This window comes from Cricetulus griseus, chromosome 4 (genome assembly GCF_003668045.3).
Source record: "Cricetulus griseus strain 17A/GY chromosome 4, alternate assembly CriGri-PICRH-1.0, whole genome shotgun sequence".
NCBI classification, from domain to species: Eukaryota; Metazoa; Chordata; class Mammalia; order Rodentia; family Cricetidae; genus Cricetulus; species Cricetulus griseus.
This window is the reverse complement of record NC_048597.1, coordinates 230,492,155-230,512,453: the sequence shown is the minus strand read 5'-3', so window position 1 is coordinate 230,512,453 and position 20,299 is coordinate 230,492,155. Positions and strand designations below refer to the sequence as shown.

General features: G+C 40.1%; 1 protein-coding gene across 2 annotated transcripts in view; it reads right to left on the bottom strand.

The window, feature by feature from the left end:
- Positions 1-3,193: 3,193 nt before the first annotated feature.
- Positions 3,194-20,299, bottom strand: part of Sacm1l (SAC1 like phosphatidylinositide phosphatase) — a 55,438-nt gene continuing 38,332 nt past the window's right edge. For both annotated transcript variants that reach the window (XM_027415519.2, XM_027415520.2), the window contains 9 exons: positions 18,696-18,775; positions 16,513-16,611; positions 13,652-13,790; positions 10,404-10,473; positions 10,217-10,289; positions 9,094-9,187; positions 8,898-8,990; positions 8,241-8,298; positions 3,194-5,049 (listed from right to left, as the gene is read on the bottom strand). In XM_027415519.2, coding sequence (XP_027271320.1) covers positions 4,913-5,049; positions 8,241-8,298; positions 8,898-8,990; positions 9,094-9,187; positions 10,217-10,289; positions 10,404-10,473; positions 13,652-13,790; positions 16,513-16,611; positions 18,696-18,775 — 843 coding nt within the window. In that variant the 3' untranslated portion in view covers positions 3,194-4,912. The remainder of the gene's footprint in view (positions 5,050-8,240; positions 8,299-8,897; positions 8,991-9,093; positions 9,188-10,216; positions 10,290-10,403; positions 10,474-13,651; positions 13,791-16,512; positions 16,612-18,695; positions 18,776-20,299) is intronic.

Sequence of the window (20,299 nt, the reverse complement as noted above, 5' to 3'; positions counted from 1 at the left end):
CCATCCTAGAGCCTTCACCCAGTAGCTGATGGAAGCAGCAGCAGACACCCACAGCTAAACACTGAACTCTTAGAATCCAGTTGTAGAGAGTGAGGAATGATGAGCAAAGGGGTCAAGACCATGCTGGAGAAACCCCCAGAAACCGCTGACCTGAGCAAGTGGGAGCTTACGGACCCCAGTCTGACAGCTGGGGAACCAAATAGGGTAGAACCAGGCCCCCTGAACGTCAGTCAGTTGGGAGGCCTGGGCAGTCTATGGGGCCTCTGGCAGTGGAACCAGTATTTATCTCTAGTGTACAAATGGACTTAGGGAGCCCATTCCTATGGAGGGATACTCTCTCAGCCTAGATACAGACTCCCATGATCCCTGGGAGTGGAAGGGAGGAGGGAATGGGAGGACGGGAGGGAGAGGGAACTGGGATTGGTATGTAATATCTTATTTTTAAAATAAAAATGTGTAAGAAAGCATTCTGATAAGGGTTTTGATGAACAGACTGAAGAAGCTGGAAGACTCAGAACACATGAGGCCCACATGTGACTACAACAAGAAGAGTTCTCAGCAAAGACAATGTAAAGAAGCAAAGGAGAAAGCCACAAACAGGAAAACCTGGCATTCAGACCAGCAAGGGAGGGCTCCAACATTCTCAGTAGGCAGCTAAGTTTAATGTCATCCTGTACTGTCCCTCAAGGGCAGGAGAGCATCCCCTGGCCTCAGCAACTTACGATTTGATTATGTTACCACCTTTAATCAATGAAATGTGAGCAAGAGGGGCTGTCATTTCTGAGCAAAGGCTTCTCTTCCTTCTGTCAGGACAGCTGAGTATGTCTGAAGAAAAGCCAGATTTATCATTGTGACAGCCAAAGGACAGCTAACCAACTCTGCAGAGTGCACAGAAGGAGGGAAAACACACCTTTTAAATTTAAAATAAGAAAGAAAGAAATCAGGCTGGCCTCAATTGTCAGTCTATAACCCCAAATCAACGACTGTGGATAGAAAGATCTAAAAGTGACAACTGTCAAAAGTTGTCCTTGGAGGTGAACACAAAAGATGCTAGGAAAGCAATATGGTCATTCACTATATCAGAGAGGAGGACAAGCTACAACTAACAAATCATTCCCTTCAAGAACACAATTTCAATAAACCATGGGAAACAAAAAACTATAGTGGGATCCAAACAGACAATTAAAATCAAAATTATGAAAAAATGTTCAATGCCCAGAGAAATGCCAAAATGAGATGCTATTTCATACTGCCCCTACAAAAAGTGTATTTTGACAGTATCCTAGGAATACATGTACTGTAAAACAAGTAATAGTTAGGAAACATGGGTTCTAGATATGACCAATGATAATAAGACAAAGTTCAAAAGATCCATAAACATACATAAATAAAAATTTCATAAAATTCAAACAAAAAAACCACCAACGAAAAAGTGAAAGAAAACAGTCAAGCATGCTGGAACAGGTTTATAATCCCAGCACATAGGAGGCAAGATGATCATAGGTTTGGAGACAATCTGGGCTACATAGAGAGACACTATCTTAAACTGGGGGTAGAGGTGGGGGGGAGCGATGGGTCAATGAATGACAACACTTACTGAGCAAGCGTGAGGACCAGAGAGTATCACTCCAGTGAGAGACCCTGTCTCAGAGGAACAAAGTGGAAGGTGATAGCAGGCCACCTCACATCCGTCTCTGGCTCCTGTCTGCACGCACGCACGCACGCATGCACACACGCACGCGCGCGCGCGCGCACACACACACACACACACACACACACACACACACACACACACACACACACACGTCCTGGTTAAGTTCCACCTTTTCCAAGAAGCCCCCAATTACTTCCAGTTTACTAGCCCTCTACTTCCCTGGTGTTCCTTCTCTCCTGACCATCCCCAAAGATCCCCACCCCCTGGTACTGATGTTTTTGTGTAATCTCTTGCCCTTAAATGAGCTAGAGCCACTGACAGTCTAGTGCAAAGGATACAGTAAAAGTGATGGGGAACACTTCCTTCTTGATTGCAGACTCACTGCTGGCTATGATGTAAAAATTATTGTCTGAAGAGAACGGATGGCTTTCAGTCCAGAGTCAGCATGGATGGTCAACCCCACAAGCATGGGAGAAACTGAATCTTGCCAACAGTGACAGTCATCTTAAAAGTAGACTTGCTTTCAGCAGAACCTTAAATATGGCCTTGTGGAATGCCCTGAACTTGTTACAATGATAGGTTAATTAACATGGTAAGGCCATTAAGAGCCGGTCTATCTTCTCACAGTGAACAAAAAATACATTCAAATTACCTACCACATTTTATTAGTTACTTCACTAAGAACCTGGGGAAATTAAGGAAATATGGAAACAAATCTTTAAAGCATACACACATATACATATAGATATGAAAACATTGTGTGTGTGTATATACACATACATATATACATTTACACACACACACACACACACACACACACACACACACAAAGCATACCTACATATGTAGATGTATAAACATGTACATTGTACATATCTTGGATGCCATTTTCAAGGAATTTCACCTCACTTCCCACATAAGCAAGGAATTCCTGCATTAACGTGTTTACTCAGTAATTTTCTTAGGCTCAGTGACACCTTTCTATGACCTGAAAACTTTTTTTCTTAGACAGAATCTCATGGATCACATGCAAGCTTCAAACTCACTATGTAGCTGAGGATAACCTTGTGCCGATTTCCTTGCCTCCACCTTCCAAGTACTGAGATTACAGGTGTGGCCACCATTACAGGTTTATAGAGTGCTGGAAATCCGTGCCCAGGGTTTCATGCTCTATCAACAGAGCTACATCTCCAGCCCTAAAAATACTTTCCAATATGTACTATTTTCCCATGTATCAGTTGCAACCTGTATCACTTATCTATCCATACTTCTGTATCATCCTGCAATCTATACTACTTTGAAACCAATTATAATTTGTAAGTAGAGATACCCTTATGGACATTAAACCTCACTTAATGTTACATATTCTTAAACGTTGCCCTAGCTTTATCTATAGAAAATAATGATAACTGTCTTAGGTGATCATCACTGGAGAACAGTTTAGAAGGTACTGTTTTTGTTGTTTACTTATAATGATCAAACATTGCTTTAAGATAAAAAAATACCACCTCTGATAAAAATATAGAAATAACACCAACAGTAGTTAGAAAAGAATATGGCATTTTATTTTTGCATATGGATGTACAGTACGTGAATTAAACAAAATCACTGCAGGGCTCTGAAACATTGATCACTTGCAGCCTAACCCACTGACAATTAGTTCTTGCAAAGTAGCCACATCAGCAGTTCAGATTTGGTGTTAGCTGTAGCTGTTGACATGAAAAGCCCAGTAGCATTTGAATAACACATTATAGTAGACATGGGCTGGGCTTCAATATTCCATCTTTGGAACAAATTATGCTTATTTACATGTCAGAATAGGTGGCTCTATTTACTTACCCTACTGTGAGTTTTAATGACTGATTTTAAGCTACATTTTCCCAGAGTTTCTAAAAGCAGTAACTTTTATTGTTTATAAAAGATAATGTTGAAGAAAAGGTAATGTTAAAATAAAGGCGCTTTTAGAAATATTTAAGGACAACATAAGGTACTACTATTAGAAAAAACTCTACATATTTTCAAGCAAAACACTGATGTACCATAGCAGTGTTTAACTGAACTGTTGTAAGATAGTGCAATGATACTACCTTATATACTGTTCTAATATCTAAACTTCATAATTACAATTTTAATATATAACCTGTCTTACAATTACAACTATGCACAGCTTCTGAAGCGTAGTTTTCAGTCTGTTTTATGCACAAATTAAAGTTGGTCCTTGATTTGGAGAATTATGGCTACCTGGAAGCACTAAATTTCAGACACTTATTGACAGCCAACAAAAACCTTTACAAAGTGAGAAAGCCAGAGTACCATGCATGGAAAAGCAGTTGCTACTCCAAGTGTGAACCAAATCTAGCACAAGACCCTCTATGAGGCCTGCCTGCATGTCTCAATGAGTAACACACACACACACACACACACACACACACACACACACACACAAATTAAAAAAAAAAAAAAAGGTCCCACAAGATGCGGGAGGAAGCAGCCGGCCAGTAGACTGTACTTTCCACAATGGAGCAGGTCTTAAAAAGAGGCAACTTTGGACCTTTAGCATAAGAGACAGACTTTACATTCTTTGATTTCATTTACACCTTTTAAAAAAGATAAAATATATCTGAACTTTTCATGACATTTAAGCTGCTAGGGCACTAAGCAGCTCAAGCTGGCTGAAGCCAAGAGGCAGCTACTAGAAACTTGGAACAACGCTAGATTCCATTCTCCTCTTCCTTCTTGTGAAATTACAACTTAGCAAACTACTTGATACCTGTAAGAGACATTCTATAAAGATAGGATTAGCGTACTATTAAACTTTTAAGAAAAGCCCAAAGATATATGGAAAATATGCTTGCTAACAGTGGCTGCTTTATAATGACAATAATGAAACAGAGCTAGAAAAATAATTTTACTGTCTTAAATAATGAAAGAAGTTAAAATTTTAAAATATATTACTTATCTGTGAACTTCTGATTAACTTGACAGTGAATAGATTTTTTCTGATCTGTGTGAGCTGAATTTAAGCTACATTTCAATTACAGTATAGCTTCAAATTATAAATATAACCATCCCAACAGTGAAGAGATCAAGTCAGTAATATCGACAACCCTAAGACATCACCCAGCCCAGACCACAAGAGGTGCTTCTGGGTAAAGGCTTTAAGAAGACCTTGGGACTCATGTGGAAAGCAGGTCAGTAAAGACTCCAGTTCTGCATCATGGAGTCTTCCAAGCCAAGCCGCTTTCCACAAACACAAATTCAGTCTATCTTTTCTTTCTGGACCAATCTAGGAGCATCAACAAAATCTTTGCCATTGTAAAGAATAATAAAAAATGTTCCAATGCTTGCAACTCCCCAGAAGAGGACATACGCCAGGGTTTCTGTCCAAGTGTCACCTGTTGATATGAAAGAGATAATGCATCATTTGTTGATGCCACATCTTGCCAGTTGTATAAGCACAACTTCATACTAAATTTTACTAGCATGTCCATAGGAAAAAAATACAAGACCCTCCTAAGGTTTAAACCAAGGGTCTCAACTCTTCATGCCTCAATAAACCATCAGCTGTGAAACCCTAAGAACTTGTTGCCTCTGTGACAAGTTCCCAGCAATACTGAAGCTACTGACCAGAGGCCACACTGTTAGAACTGGACTACTATCTTTCAAACTACCACAAAAATCATAATTATTACTGAGATTAAGTGCTTTATTAGCATAATGAACTACTAATAGCTTAATTAATCATAGTTCTATGATCAATACGGTATTTCAAATTACCTATAAAAACACATATTACAGGATGTGTATATTTATAAAGTTACATTAAATCAACTATAAATCATAACAAATTTTAACAACATTTAACATAACTCTGCTGGCAGAATTTATGAAAGTTAGCAGCACCTATGGAAAAAAGACCTATTTTGTTTTCCTCTTTAAAGAGCTGAGCTTTGGCTCACTTCTCTCCTAGATCTGCTGGCCTCAACTGTAGAGAAACACATGCAGAGTCAAACGGCTAGAAAGGTCATTCAAGGGAAGGAAGTCACTTCTGGACTTCCTACCACATCAGAGGTTGTAATGCATTTATGTTCCCTCGAAAACCACAGCAAGGGCCAGAAATCAGCTACCCAATCCACATGCATCACCTGACAGGTTACATTCACATCATTCAATATCTTTTTACTCAAAAATATTCCTAAATTTGCAACACTATCAATTTTCTTAGCTGAGTCTTAAAAGTTTTGTGCAGTAGACAAGTTAGTTTGTTTGGGGATTTGTCCTGGTTTGATTTCTAGTGCTGTGATAAATGTAATAACCAAAAGAACCTGGGAGAGGAAAGGCTTCATTTAGCCTACACTTTACAATCCATCACTGAAGAAAGCCAGGACAGAAAGTCAAGGCAGAAACCTAGAGGCAGGAGCTGAAAGAGACCATGGAGGACTGCTCCTTAATAGATTGCTCTCCATGGCTTGCTTAGTTTGCATTCATCATTATATAACCCAGGACCACCTGTCCAGGGGTGGCACTTTCCACAGTGGGCTGGACCATCCCATATCAATCATTAATCCAGAAAATGCCCCGTAGTCCTGCCTACAGGCCAGTCTGGTGAAGGAATTTTCTCAAGTGAAGTTCTCTCTTCCCAGATGACTCTAGCTTACATCAAATTGGAAAAAAATAAACCTAGCCAGGACAGGACTGAACCAGGACCTCAAGCATGCTAGGCAAACACTGTGCTTCTTCCCAGGCCAAGAACAGTTTCCTATAAGCTACCAGACACTTCCCAGAGGAACTCTCCACTTCACTAAGGCCAAGATCTTGGGATTAACTTTTCTTATCCCTCCAGAAGTTCTTTAACCAGCAGTGGGCATGGAAAACAAAACAAAACTCATCTATAGTGGGAGAGACTCCCAGTGGCACCCACTGGGCAGTGTTTTTTAAGACACAAATCGGAGGATCCAGGGAGTGACTAAAATCAGTTGTTGGCCTCTGAGCAACCAACACAGCTGACTGGGTTTGCCTTTTTTCCTTCCTGCCATAAAACCTGACATAGACTCAAAGCATCATTACTGCAAGCAATTCCTATATCCTTATCCTGGTTTTTACTGTAGGTAAGGATGTTTTTTCTATTTTTAGAAGGTCAAAAAATATACTACATCAACAACATGAAATAGATAAAAGACAAAAGTATTTACTGTCTGGTTCTTTACAGAAGTATGTTAACTAGGATGACAAGTTACTATAATTTCTCCCCTTTACTCAACAAATTATAATACTTTATCAAATTATGTGGTAACTGTTTACAGTGCTAAACTCTGCTGAGGACAGAGATGCATGGCACTCCTCTTATGAAGTGCAGACCATGGTAGTAAAGACTAAGGCAGTGGTTGTGGGATGCCAATCCCTAATTCACCTGAGGGTTTACTACAGCTCAGACACAGCAGACAAAACAATGAACAAAGTAGTCTCTCCCTCAAAGATCTGATGACTGGGTAGTAAAGACAAGTGAGAAAATCATTGTGTGCAGAAAAATACATGGTGGTTCTACCGGGTATACCAGGAGGGCATTCCACCTCTAAACAATACATTTCTCTATATTCACGAGCTTAGTGAGGAGCATGCCAGAAGACAAAGCCAGGAACAAAAGGACATGAGAGGTTGGGGAGGAGCATCTGCAGGATGCCATCAAGACAGTTGTCTACATACAAGTTTCAGAACAGCCAGCGCTAAATATAGAGACCCTGCCTCAAGAAACAAAATGAACACCAAAATATGAATGGGGGCTAGCAAAATTGCTCAGAGGGTAAAGGCTCTGAGCTAACATGGTAATCTGAGTTTGATCTCTACAGCCCACAGTACAAGGAGAGAACCAACACCTCAAAGTTGTTCTCTGACCTCTACATATGCACCATGCACATACACTCTGCCTTACACAACACACTCTCATAATAATAATTTAAAAACTCATGAAGGGTTAGCTTATCTCTAGAAGGCAGAATAGTAACTTCTCCCCCATTTTTGCCTTTATGTTCTCTATAATTATTATGAATTAGTTTGATAACAAGAAAAATTATAAAAACCTTAAGTTAAAAAACAGGGCCAATCAAATAGCTTAGTAGGTAAAGGTACTTGTTTTGCAAGCCTGGAAACCTAAGTTTGATCCCTGGATGTAAAGGAGAACTAATTCCACAAAGTTGTCCTCTAACTTTTACATGTGCACCCCTCGTGTGATAATAAGAGTAATAAAGCAGAAGGGGTAGGAGAGATAAGGAAGGACAGTCATAAAACACTTTGTGTGAAAATGCCATAATGATATCAAATAGCTTGTATATTAATTTAAATAAAAAAGAAAAAGATTTTTAAACAAAGAATCACCACTACCAGGAACAACAACAACAGAAAACTACTAGGAATTAGAGATGTGTCCTAGTGGTAGATGCTGTCTAGCTCAAAACACATAGGCAGAGGTACACAGATCTTTTTAGTTTAAGGTCAGGTTGATCTACATAGTGAACTCCAGGCAGACAGAGCTAAACAGTAAGACCTTGTCTCAAAAGGGGGGAAGACTATGAAACAAGAGTGCACTTACCAGCCATAAGCAAGCAGATGATACACATGGAAAAGGCAACAACCATGATGATGGGCAGCTGGAAAATACAATTGAAAGACACAGCTGTTTAGAAACAATCAGTGGCTAGGAAGTCATCCGTGTCCACCTGGTTTGGAAAACAGCAAAACTTCTGCAAGCTTATACACACAGGTTTTTTCTTTTGTTTTTTTTTTTTTTTTTTTTTTTTAAATCAAGCACCACTATTCATGGGTTCAATCACAGTGACCTAAGTCTCCACACTGTTAAAGCTATGAGATCTAAGGAAGCATGCTTCTGCTTCAAACTTGGGAAACGACCATCCATCAGGCACTCTGCCAAAGTCTTGTGAACAGAGGACGAAAAGGAAGCAAAGTATCCCAGACACACTTTGCCTTTCATTCACAATTTATCTCTAGCAATTCCCTGATCACAAGAAGACTGAAGTTCTCACGAAAAAAGGGTTCCCCCACAGTTCCTTATGTGTTCTTATACCAAAAGGACAAATGGTAGAGTCACCAAAGAAAGCAAACACTCAAAGTTATTTTCTCTGTACTCTGGTTTCTCTTTTCGGGGAAACAGCAAGCAATGTTTTCAGAGGTGTTTTCTACAACCTTCAGACACAATACTTCCAATCTTAAAAAATCATAAGTTTCTTACTGCAAGAAATTTCCAGTCCCTTGGAACACTTAAAGGACTATGAGATTCTAATTCATCCACTGAATAGTTTCCAAGAAATAAGTCTATGGAATCCTAGAAAAGAAAGAAGGAAATTGTGAACTTTCCAAATTTGACTACACTGAGCAATGATGCAAAGATATAACCATTCAATGCAAAAAAAAAAGTACAAACTTACTTGTCTAAATCCATCAGAAAAGTTGTTTTTGTAATACCGTAATAATGAGTTGCAGCCATCCATTATAAGTCCCAATCGAGTTCTTTTCCCAGTTCTGGTTTAAAAAAGGTCCAATTTTAAATTATATACATGAATAGTGAATTTGAAGTTTTTAAACAGTGACTGTTGGTTGGTTACAGAAATACATGAGCAGCAAAGATGTTAAAAATTATCCCTGGGGGCTGTAGAGATGGCTCAGTGGTTAAGAACACTGACTGTTCTTCCAGAGGTCCTGAGTTCAATTCCCAGCAACCACATGGTGGCTCACAACCATCATGAATAAGATCTGGTGCCCTCTGCTGGCATGCAGGCAGAAGACTGTACACGTAATAAATAAATAAAATCTTTTTTAAAAAAAGTCTCACAAAGAGTTCTACTAGACACTTGTCTACAGATGTTCAAGTCTCATAAAAAAGGTGTAGTGTTTCCTTGTATCCTATTCATACCTAGTATTGACTGTATTTTCAGGAAATAATGATATGAAAAAAATCTGTGCATGCTCAGTATAGACACAAATGCATTTTCCTCAACCCTTTGATTAGTGGCTGGCTGAATCCACAGATAACAACTCATGGATAAGAGGGTCAATTGTATTTGTTCCCTAAAACATTACCAAGCAGACACAAGAAAGTGAAACAGTTTTAGTACAAAAACAAAACTATGAAAAGAAGTATAGCCCATGTTAAGAGGTATAAAACAACACAGTAACTAGGAACAACAATTGCTCCCAGGAAATCTTTAGTGTTACAGAAAAGATCCAAAGGCACCTAGAACAAATGAAAAAAGCAAGAGCATTGTCTGGAAGCTTTGCAGAGGTGCAGCTCACAGGCTGTGCCCCAAACCTGTGTGATCGGACTGGTGACTTAGACAGGATGCACAGTGATGCTGGAGAAGCAGCATCGAGCCCTCAACCCTCTCTGTGCATCAGACTGCCCCAAGGAGGTAAGAACCCACCCGTGCCCAAGCTCTAGTGAGGCCCAGGAGCTTGGTTTTCGAGCTATCCCCGAAAGCTGACCACAGGAACTCCAGAAGCATTAGGACTACAAGTCACTGATGTGAAACACAAGTTTAAAGTGTGGCTTACCTTGTAAAGTCAGTCTTCAAGGCACCAGTTCCTGCATACTGTTTGGCACAAGCATTAGCATTATCAGCCCAGGCTTTGGGAAAAATAAAATAACAGCTGATAGTGATTAAGATGCCAACTAAAGTTCTAATGCAAAATATTAATTTCAAAATTTGAACAACTTTGTTCCTATTAAGAAATTACCCACCATTTTTGTAAGTCTTCTCAAATTCATCTTGTTCTTCAAGCTTTTGTCCCACATGCAAAACTCCTAGTCTCTAAAAAAGAATCACACCCATATTTATGAGTGGCAAGACTTTAGCAGACCTGACTTGGGAAGAAAAGGCAACAGTTCCCAAATTCTATCATGGGGTTTCTTTTCCTGCTGATGCAAAGCACAGGTGTGCCTCAGCTCTTGGCCACCCACCACAGACTGTAGGAAGCTGCAGGACAACAGGGATAATAGCTAGATGGCACCCAGGAGGGAAAAGGGAAAGTGAAACACACTGAGAGACTTAAGTTGTTACTCCTCCTTCCCTCTGCCCTTCTGCCTTCCTCACCACTCACCATCCCAGGCTTCGCATACAAGTCACTCAAGTCTTACTTTCTACCCCAAGGACCTCTAACGATCTGATAAATGCTACATATTCATCTCCCCCAAACTGCACCACACACGAGCTTACACACATGTGCACACACACAGCCCTTTTTATAAAATTTCCAGGTAGCCGAGCCCCTGAATTCTCCTCTATGGATTACTCTCGGGGGGGGGGGGGGTCCTGTGTTGAATTTTGTTTCAGATCGTCAACTCTCTGAACCCCTCAGATAACACCTCACTACTTCTTACCAAGGAGTCAGAATGCCCTCGGTGGCTTTTAGCTTCACAAAAACTGCCCCTCCTGGAGGGATAAGGACCATGGGAGAGTTCCTACACCATCTAACAAGGCCACCTCAGACTCTCCTGCCCAAAGATGCTCTCGAGTTCACTATATTTCATCAGACTGTATTCAGCATGTGAAAGATTATAAACCCTAATTCTGCGGGCTCTGTTTAATCAGTCAAGTGACCACTGAAAAGAACAGCTGAAGTATCTTCAGTAGATGGATGGCACAGCAGACTAGAGGCTTCCTACCACTCCTTTGACACAGTTACTTTATGGCTCATGAATAATTCTTTCTAAAGCAGACACCAAAATTTCCTGAGTGTCAAAAACTGTTAAAAACAAAGAGGAATACTTACAAATTATCTAGACATTTGGAACATACTTTGTCCTTCACAACAAATGCCAATGTCATTTAGAAATCTAGGCTCTTCGTTCATATTTAAAATTGAATATACGTAAAGAAGCTATTTGCATCTATTTTTTTTATCCTTAGCACAATCTTAATAAGGCAATTATGCCAGAAATGTTTAATCAAGAAGCTAATGTCCCTTGCCAGAACAAGAGATTCAAAGAAAAAAAAAAAAACTTGTTTTTGAGACAGGGTCTCTCATAGCCTAGAGTGGCCCGGATCTCCTGCCTACATCTCGAAATGCTGTGACTAAAGCTACATGCCACCATACCCAGTTTATGTGGCATCAAATCTTGTACTTCCTCATACTAAGCAAGCACTCTACCAACTGAACCCTTCAACACAATCTTGATATACTACTAAGTTAGAAAAGAAAACTTGCATGTGATAACACAGATCTGTAATCCCAGAATTCAGGAGGCTGAGGCGGGAGAATCAGGAGTTAGAAGTCTACATGTGCGACAGTGACCCTGACTCAGAAACAAAGAGCAGAGCAGAACAAACGACAAGACAAGCCTTAAACAAAAATAGCCAACGCAACTAGAATTCAACGGGATGGATTCACTTACTCATTGCTGACATCAACGTAAACTGATATGGGCCCTCTTAGAAAGTAGTATGTTTTGTTTCAGTTTGGTTTTTCGAGACAGGGTTTCTCTATGGCTCTGGAGGCTGTCCTGGAACTAGCTCTTGTAGACCAGGCTGGTCTCGAACTCACAGAGATCCACCTGCCTCTGCCTCCCGAGTGCTGGGATTAAAGGTGTGGGCAACCAATGCCCGGCTGAAAGTAATATGTTTATTCACTTTAATTTTGTAATTCGACTTCTAGGAATTAGCCCAACTATGGTTACTTTAATTATCAACTTGACACAGTCTAGAGTCACTTGGGAAGAGCCTCAATTAAGGGTTGTCTGGATTAAGATGACCTGTGGGCTAATCTATAGGGAATTGTTTTGATTTCACTACTGATGTGGGTAACCCTGCTTGAAGGTGAGCAACATCACCCCTTTGCATTCTGTGGTAATTTGAATGTAACTGGCCCCCAAAAGCTGGGAGAATGGCATTATTGGGAGGTGTGGCTTTGTTGGAATAGGTGTGGCCTTGCTAGAGAAAGTGTGTCACTGTGAAGGTGGGCTTAGAGGTCTCATATATGCTCAAGCCATGCCCATTATCTCAGTTCACTTCCTGTTGCCCTTGGATCAAGATGTAGAATCCTCAGCCCCTCCTGTCAGTACCATGTGTGCCTTCATGCTGCCATTCTCCACACCACCATATTCTCTGCCATGATGACAATGGACCAAACCTCCAAAACTGTAAGTAAGCTTCCACCTCAATTAAATGTTTTCCTTTATAGGAGTTGCCATGGTCATGGTCTCTCTTCACAGCAACAGAAACCCTAACTAAGACACATCACGAACTGTGAAAAGAGGAGAAAGTGAGCTGGGCACCAGCAAAAATGCAACATTCACTTTCTCTGCATTTGACTGTGGATGGGACTAATTGCTTCAGGATCCTGATTCTTTTGACATCTCCATGTTGTATAACAATTTCCTCCAAGACAAAACATTTCATCTTGCAGTAAAGCTTTTTATCACTAAGGAAATAAACAACTCAGAAGCTCAGCAAGTCCCTGAAACTGACCAGATAACATTAGGTCCCTCCTTCCCCAACTTAGGAAAATACCAAAGACTGCCGAGATGCCCTCAAAACCCCCAAGCTGCCTGCAAGTCATGCAGTACCTCCAGGTTTCCAGTTTCATGTGTGCCTTCATGCTGCTATAGGCTTTAGGTAGCAGGACAGACTCCAACATGAGAGAATAAACAGTGACACCATCAGGAAAATGTGTGCTTGTTCCTTCTCCCTAAAACCTTTAGATAGAAAGGCTGACTCTGTGGACTTCTTTTAATATCCTGGATGCAGTCTAGGAGTTGACACTCCTTTAGTCCACAGTACGAAAGGAAAATGGCAAACTAGGAACCACATAAGTGCTCTGATGGTAGTTATGGAAATCGTGTATGTATCAATGATGGCAAGGTACAAAGTTAAAAAGTCAGATTAGGGTGTAGGCAATGTGAGTACTTTTGTTGCTGGCTTTCAAAGGTTCTTTATTATTTTTAACACATATATTCTTTTTCAATAAAAGATTCAAGAAAGCAATATTCACCTGCAGCTGGGCTTGAAGAGAACGGCGAGCCAATAAACTCTGGATCACATTTGTTCTATCTAGACAATCCATACAGTTGCTGCGGAAAACTCCTTCCTGGTTTGTTACCACCTTGCCAGCAGAGTCTACTAAAAAATAACTGAAACACATTTGTGTGAGCACTCCTATGCCAAAGTACACTAAACACACCAGCTACACAGCTCTTGGAACACAGGTTTCATGGAGTGACCTCAGTAAAACCATAAATTACAAGGTCAGATGGAATACACAGCAGACATATTTCATTTTTTTCTAGCCCAAATGGTAATAATAAATGGCTGAGGCAGTATAGCTCCTTTTCATTTTTTCATTTCTTTTGTTTTTGTTTTGTTTTTTTGAGACAGGGTTTCTTCTGTGTAGCCTGTCCTGGAACTCACTCTGTAGACCAGGCTGGCCTTGAACTCACAGAGATCCACCTGCCTCTGTCTCCCAAGTGCTGGGTTTAAAGGCATGCGCCACCACTGCCTGGCAACAGCTCCTTTTTCAAAACACAGCTTTCAACAGAAGTCATCACAGGCAGAGAAAAGCATCGCACACAGGGAGAACCATGAAGGAGCTTAATGCAATGGAAACAAACCATGTTTCCTAAGGCCACTTTAACATGATTACTTTAGGAGTTAATGGTTTCTCCAAAATCCCTATCAGAATCTCCTGAGTTACAAATACAAATCCTTAGCCTTGAGAATCAGTAGAATCATAATCTCTGAAGCAAAGGTTGGAAAATGCTCTTAAAATGTTTTTTTTTCTATTTTAAAATGGATGACCATGCAAATAGAACAAGATATAAAAAGTACATTTTTCCGAATCCAATTTTCCTCTCTCTTTGATCACTCAAGTATGCGTATAGTAGCCAGGCATGATGAAAAGTTTCTGCGTGTTTTTATTTTTAACAAGCTCCTCAAGATGCTATGAATGAAAAAACTGACAACATTCAATGTGGTTAAGAACATGGACTCTGACAACAATCAATCTATTGCCTGCCTGAGCTCGCTGTCAACTTCCCAGATGCATAACTTTAAATAGGGTTTGTTTGGATTTTTTTTCTTTTTTTTTAAAATACACAAAACAGAGGTACTAGTACAATTCTTAAGCTGCTCTAAGGACTGAATGAAATAGAATGTTAACACACAAACCAAAAGCAAAGTCTGCATGGCTTAGTTTGAAAACTAGAAGTGAAATTATTCCCCCAATTTCTGGCAGCGGGGAGGTTGGAAGGAATGCAATAGTTACATCAGAACTAAACTGAAATCATCATCTGAGGGAGAAGGGCCTTGAAGAAAGTTTTTAAATGAATACCACTTTATATAGTATCATTGCAGTGCAAGCGAGGCTGGCTCCAGCTAAGGAGCATACACGTGTGTGCATGGATGCGCCTGCACAAAATGGTATGTCACCAGTGCCCATACAGGCAATCTGTAAATACCACTACACAGGAAAGTCTACTGGGTAAGTATTATTCTCTACTTCACAATGGAGAACGTTTAAGAAGAACCATCAGGCCCTTAGATCATATGGCTAATTGGGGATGATCTGAGACGTGTCAGAACTGACAAGAGCCGATTATTCCCACTACCTAAAAAGTCACTGGGAAAAACACTATCTTGAGAGATCACCTAACTTTCTAGTAAACGCTCAACGTCTCTGAGGAGTACAGAGAACAATGACAAAGATTCTAGATTCAATCTTCCCCATACATTCTTTTTGTTTTGTTTTCTTTTTGAGACAAGGTCTCTCTGTGTAGCCCTGGCTGTCCTAGAATTCCTGATATAGAACAGGATGGCCTCAAACTCACAAAGATCTGCCCACCTCTGCCTCCAAGTGCTGGAATAAAGGTGTGCGCCACCACCCCTGTCCCACCCTGCAAACATTCTTGTATATGGCCGTATCCACCAACAAGCCCAGCCCAGCCAGTGTCTTCTCATAACAGCCAGCCACAGAACAACCCTATCATCCTTCACTAGCTATGCTCATGACAGAATCACAGGAAATGAAGTTAAATATAGTCAATAGCTTTGTATACTAATATATTTTTAAAAACCAAATAAATGTGTATCAGAGATACAATTGACATTTAAATGTACATTTGGTATACTGTATACAAGTAAAAAAAACTGTCAAAAATTTAAAAATTAAACAAAAAAATACATGTGGAGTGCCAGGTTAGAACTATCACAGAGGTAAAAGAACAGAAAGGTGTATAGATTATTTTGGCTTTAATATAAGTAAGACTGACAAAAGTACAAAGAACAGTAAACCTGTGAACCAGCACTCTAAAACATGTAGCAAACACAGTCAAAAATCACCATAAAGATGTTCAAATTTTTTGCTTCACTAATCCTACACTGAAGAATCTTTTTATAGGCAAAATTTTAACACACATAAAAAGATAGACACTACTCATGTAAAGAGAACCACTTGCAGCACACTCTTCCAGAGGCAAGGAAAGGACCCAGATCTTCATGTGATAGGAAGCATCTTAACACTATGTTGTGACCTAACAGGCTGCAAAGACAACACTGAAAATTGTCATTAAGAAGGCTCCTAATGGAATGCTGTAATAAAATGACAGACCACTAAAACCAAAATAGTAATAAACCAACTGCAATTATGTAAAAATTGAAAACTATTATGAATATTCCTGACATTGTCCCATTTGTAGGGATTTAGTTATTCTTCCAATACAAAAAAATTACAATAAAACAGCACATATAAGCACCCAGTGACATAACTTCACAAAATTGCTAAGTAATTATATAATTAGTAAGACTGGCATACAGAGCTACCTCTCCTCCTTACCTCTCTAAGGAAGTAATATGGCTTACCTTAATTCATCCTGCATTTCTGCTACTTGATCCAATAAAATACTCAGTCGATCCCATCTCATATTTTTACATTCCTTATGGAAGTCAAAGGCAATGTACCTACCAAAAAAACCCCACATACTCAGAAACTGATGAGACCATTCAGTTTCCTTCTATTAATAATGACTGTTAAGATTATTTTTCTCAATATGTGAACATGAGTAATAGGAATGTAGAGCCTCCTTCATTTTGGGCTTATTAAAACAACAACTACTACCATTCCTCACACACACACACACCTACTACTACTACACACAGACACACACACAGACACAGACACACACACAGACACACACAGACAGACAGACAGACACACACACACACACACACAGACACACACACACACACCTACACAAACTACTACTGCACACACCTACTACTACTACTACATACACACAGACAGACAGACAGACACACACAGACACACACACACACACACACAGACAGACACACACACACACAGACAGACAGACACACACACACACACAGACAGACACACACACACTACTACATACACATAACTACTATTCCTCACACACACTTCCCCTAATTCTTCAACTACTACTACACACAAACCTACTTAGTACTGCCACACACATAACTACTACTACTCACATACACAGACACACACACACTTACTTCCCAAGCTCATATCTATGGGGGAGGACAAATTAATTAAAATCATTGTAAGATAAATTTTATTTTCACGTTATTCTAGGGTCCTGCAGATAAAAGTTGAGAAGCACAGCAAATGCTAATAAAGCAGATCAGATTTACACTATTGACGTATACACTCCAAGAGGTGGAAGCCAACCAAATACCTAGCATATATTTATTTTCTATCCCTGTGTGCACAGAATGCAGTTTCTTCTTACCACTTTCCACATCAATATGATCAAAGTATTGAAACTCAGCTCAGTCTATGGTGGATTAGGCTGGGTATCTGTTGTGTACTAGGGGTTGTAAGAAGTGCAGGGAGGCAAGACAGTCTCTATAGTGTTAGTTAGCTACTGCCCAGCCTAACCTACAAATCACTTTCCTTTACCAGCATCTATAAATTATACGTGTGTGTGTGTGTGTGTGTGTGTGTGTGTGTGTGTGTGTGTATGCATATATATATATATGCAGAGACAACTCTGTCAATCTATAATGAACCCTTTGCAATTACCTAATATTTAAGCACAACTCTAAAATCAGATGATATCCAAATGTGAAGGTGACCTACCATTTGTCACCTTCCCCTTAAGAAGGTAGAAAAATCATTACTAAAGCTCTGACAGTCAATGGAGAAGACTGGCTACATGAAGTATGGCATAAACCCCAACTTCCTGCTGGGGAATCGCCAGTAGGACAGACTGGAAGGACAGTGTGCCCCTGTCTGCAGAGTGGAAATGCAGGTAAAGCGTCCACTGCTGCGTGACTCCCTCACTCTATAATCCAGGATGGGCACTAGCAGCTATAAGAGACTCTACCACTTCAATGGTTACCTCAAGAGAGAATGGTAAGATATTAGTACAGAAATTAGTACTAAGATACATGTGGGCCAATGACAGGAAGCAAGAAAGACATTTTAAAAGGCAACTTCAAAAAAGTAGCACTGGGTTGGAGAACTGGCTCAGAGGTTAAGAGCACTGGCTGCTCTTCCAAAGGTCCTGAGTTCAACTCTCAGCAACCACAGGGAAGCTCACAACCATCCATAATGATCTGGTGCCCTCTTCTGGCCTGCAGGCATATATGCAGGCAGAACACTATGCATAATAAATAAATATTAAAAAAAAAAGCAGCACTGTAAATTATTTTGAGTGCTCTGACCAAAATTACCAGCTGTAGCCTTGCATTAAGCAGGCCATCACACAGAGTACCTAAAACCACCATCTGCGACTAATGGGGCAGGCAATGATACTGCTCCAGACAAGGTCACTACACAAGTGTTAAACTGGTTCAGCTCGTGTAGTAACAACTCATAGCCACTAACCTGTATCCATATTGGGTTGCTTACATCTAGCATCCATGGGCACTCGACATACACACACATACACACTTTCTTAAAATACAAGTTAAAATATAATAGCATACTCTTGGTATTCTTATGCATAAGTGTACATGTGACTTGAAAGATCTACAACAGACACTTAGTGAGATACCTGATCATCCCACTCCCCAAGGATGACACCATCTTTGCAAATGCTTGCTCAAGTGGTTTCTCTGAACCCTTGTGGTTCACCTGTAAAAAAAAAAAAAAATTAAAACAGCATGACTTTCTATTTTGACAGAGAGTGATACCAGGAAATTAACAAGGAAATGCTAAGCTTTCATTCTGGCACAGAAACTCTGAAAAGGAAGTCACCTGAACCAACTTTGAAAACAATCAAAGTTTACAGCCACCAACAAAATATCCATCAAGAAAAAGCCACTCAGCTTTAATCCCAGCACTGGATCTCTGTGAGTTTGAGGCCAGCCTGGTCTACAGAGTGAGTTCCAGGACATCCAGGGCTGTTACACAGAGAAACCCTGTCTTGAGAAATGAGAAGGGGGGGGGGGATAGGGAAGGGAAGGGAAGGGAAGGGAAGGGAAGGGAAGGGAAGGGAAGGGAAGGGAAGGGAAGGGAAGGGAAGGGAAGGGAAAAAAGGGAAGGGAAAAAAGGGAAGGGAAGGGAAGGGAAGGGAAGGGAAGGGAAGGGAAGGGAAGGGAAGGGAAGGGAAGGGAAGGGAAGGGAAGGGAAGGGAAGGGAAGGGAAGGGAAGGCTGCCTTCTAAGCTGTAGGAAATCTCTGCAGCATTTTGTCCTTCCTTCCTCCTCCACTATACAAGGTGATGAATTTTGTGGTAAACAACAGGAATCTTGTTTTTAGTTCCCTTCACCAAACCAACAGAAGCAGACCAGACCTGATGGATGTACACACAACTATACACACCAGCACTAAATCATCTGTGTTGTGTAACTGAACGAAGGTCAAAAAACACTGGACTCATTGTAAAAACTACAACTGAACTATTATCAATGGGAACCTGGGGCAAGAGCTTTTTTCTGGATAGAGACATAAACCATCTAAAGCCTGAACAAACCAAGTGATGCTCTCTGGAAAATAGGGACATTCAAAAACAGCAGTATATATGAAAGATTCAGAAAGTTACTTCCACACTCAGGCAAGAAACATGTCCAGAAAAATCCTAATACTACAAACATGGGCCTGTTGCTCTTTGGCCTTCAAACATGCCTGGCTGGTTAACTGGTAAACTGTGCTGTCTCAGTACAGAGTCAGTTTCCAAAGAATAGAAGGTGGGTTGTTCTTTGTTTTATTTTGTTATTTTGTCTTTTTTCAATATTCAGAATTCAGCAAAGTTGCCAAAACATTAGCTGAACATATTAAAAGAGTATTCGGTGAGCATACAAGGTGAGGAAAACCTTTGCAAAAAGAGTCTCTGGGAAAGTATCAAAACAAATGCATCACTATAATTTTTAATGTCCAAAAAACCAAAACAACAAAACAAAGCACAACTAGCTCTGGGAAGAAAACTGACTCCAGTGTTACAACATTATAATTATCAAAGACATAATTTTTAAAGAAAATCAGTCATACAAACAAACAAGAAAAATGGCTTATCCAACATACCAGAATTTAAGAGAGAAAACATAGTGGTAAGAGGGAATTTTATTACTTCAAGTGCATATATTAAAACAAAAACTAGCTAGTTGTGGTAGCAACATGCTTTTAATTCTAGCATTGAGGATGCAGAGGAAAGAAGCTC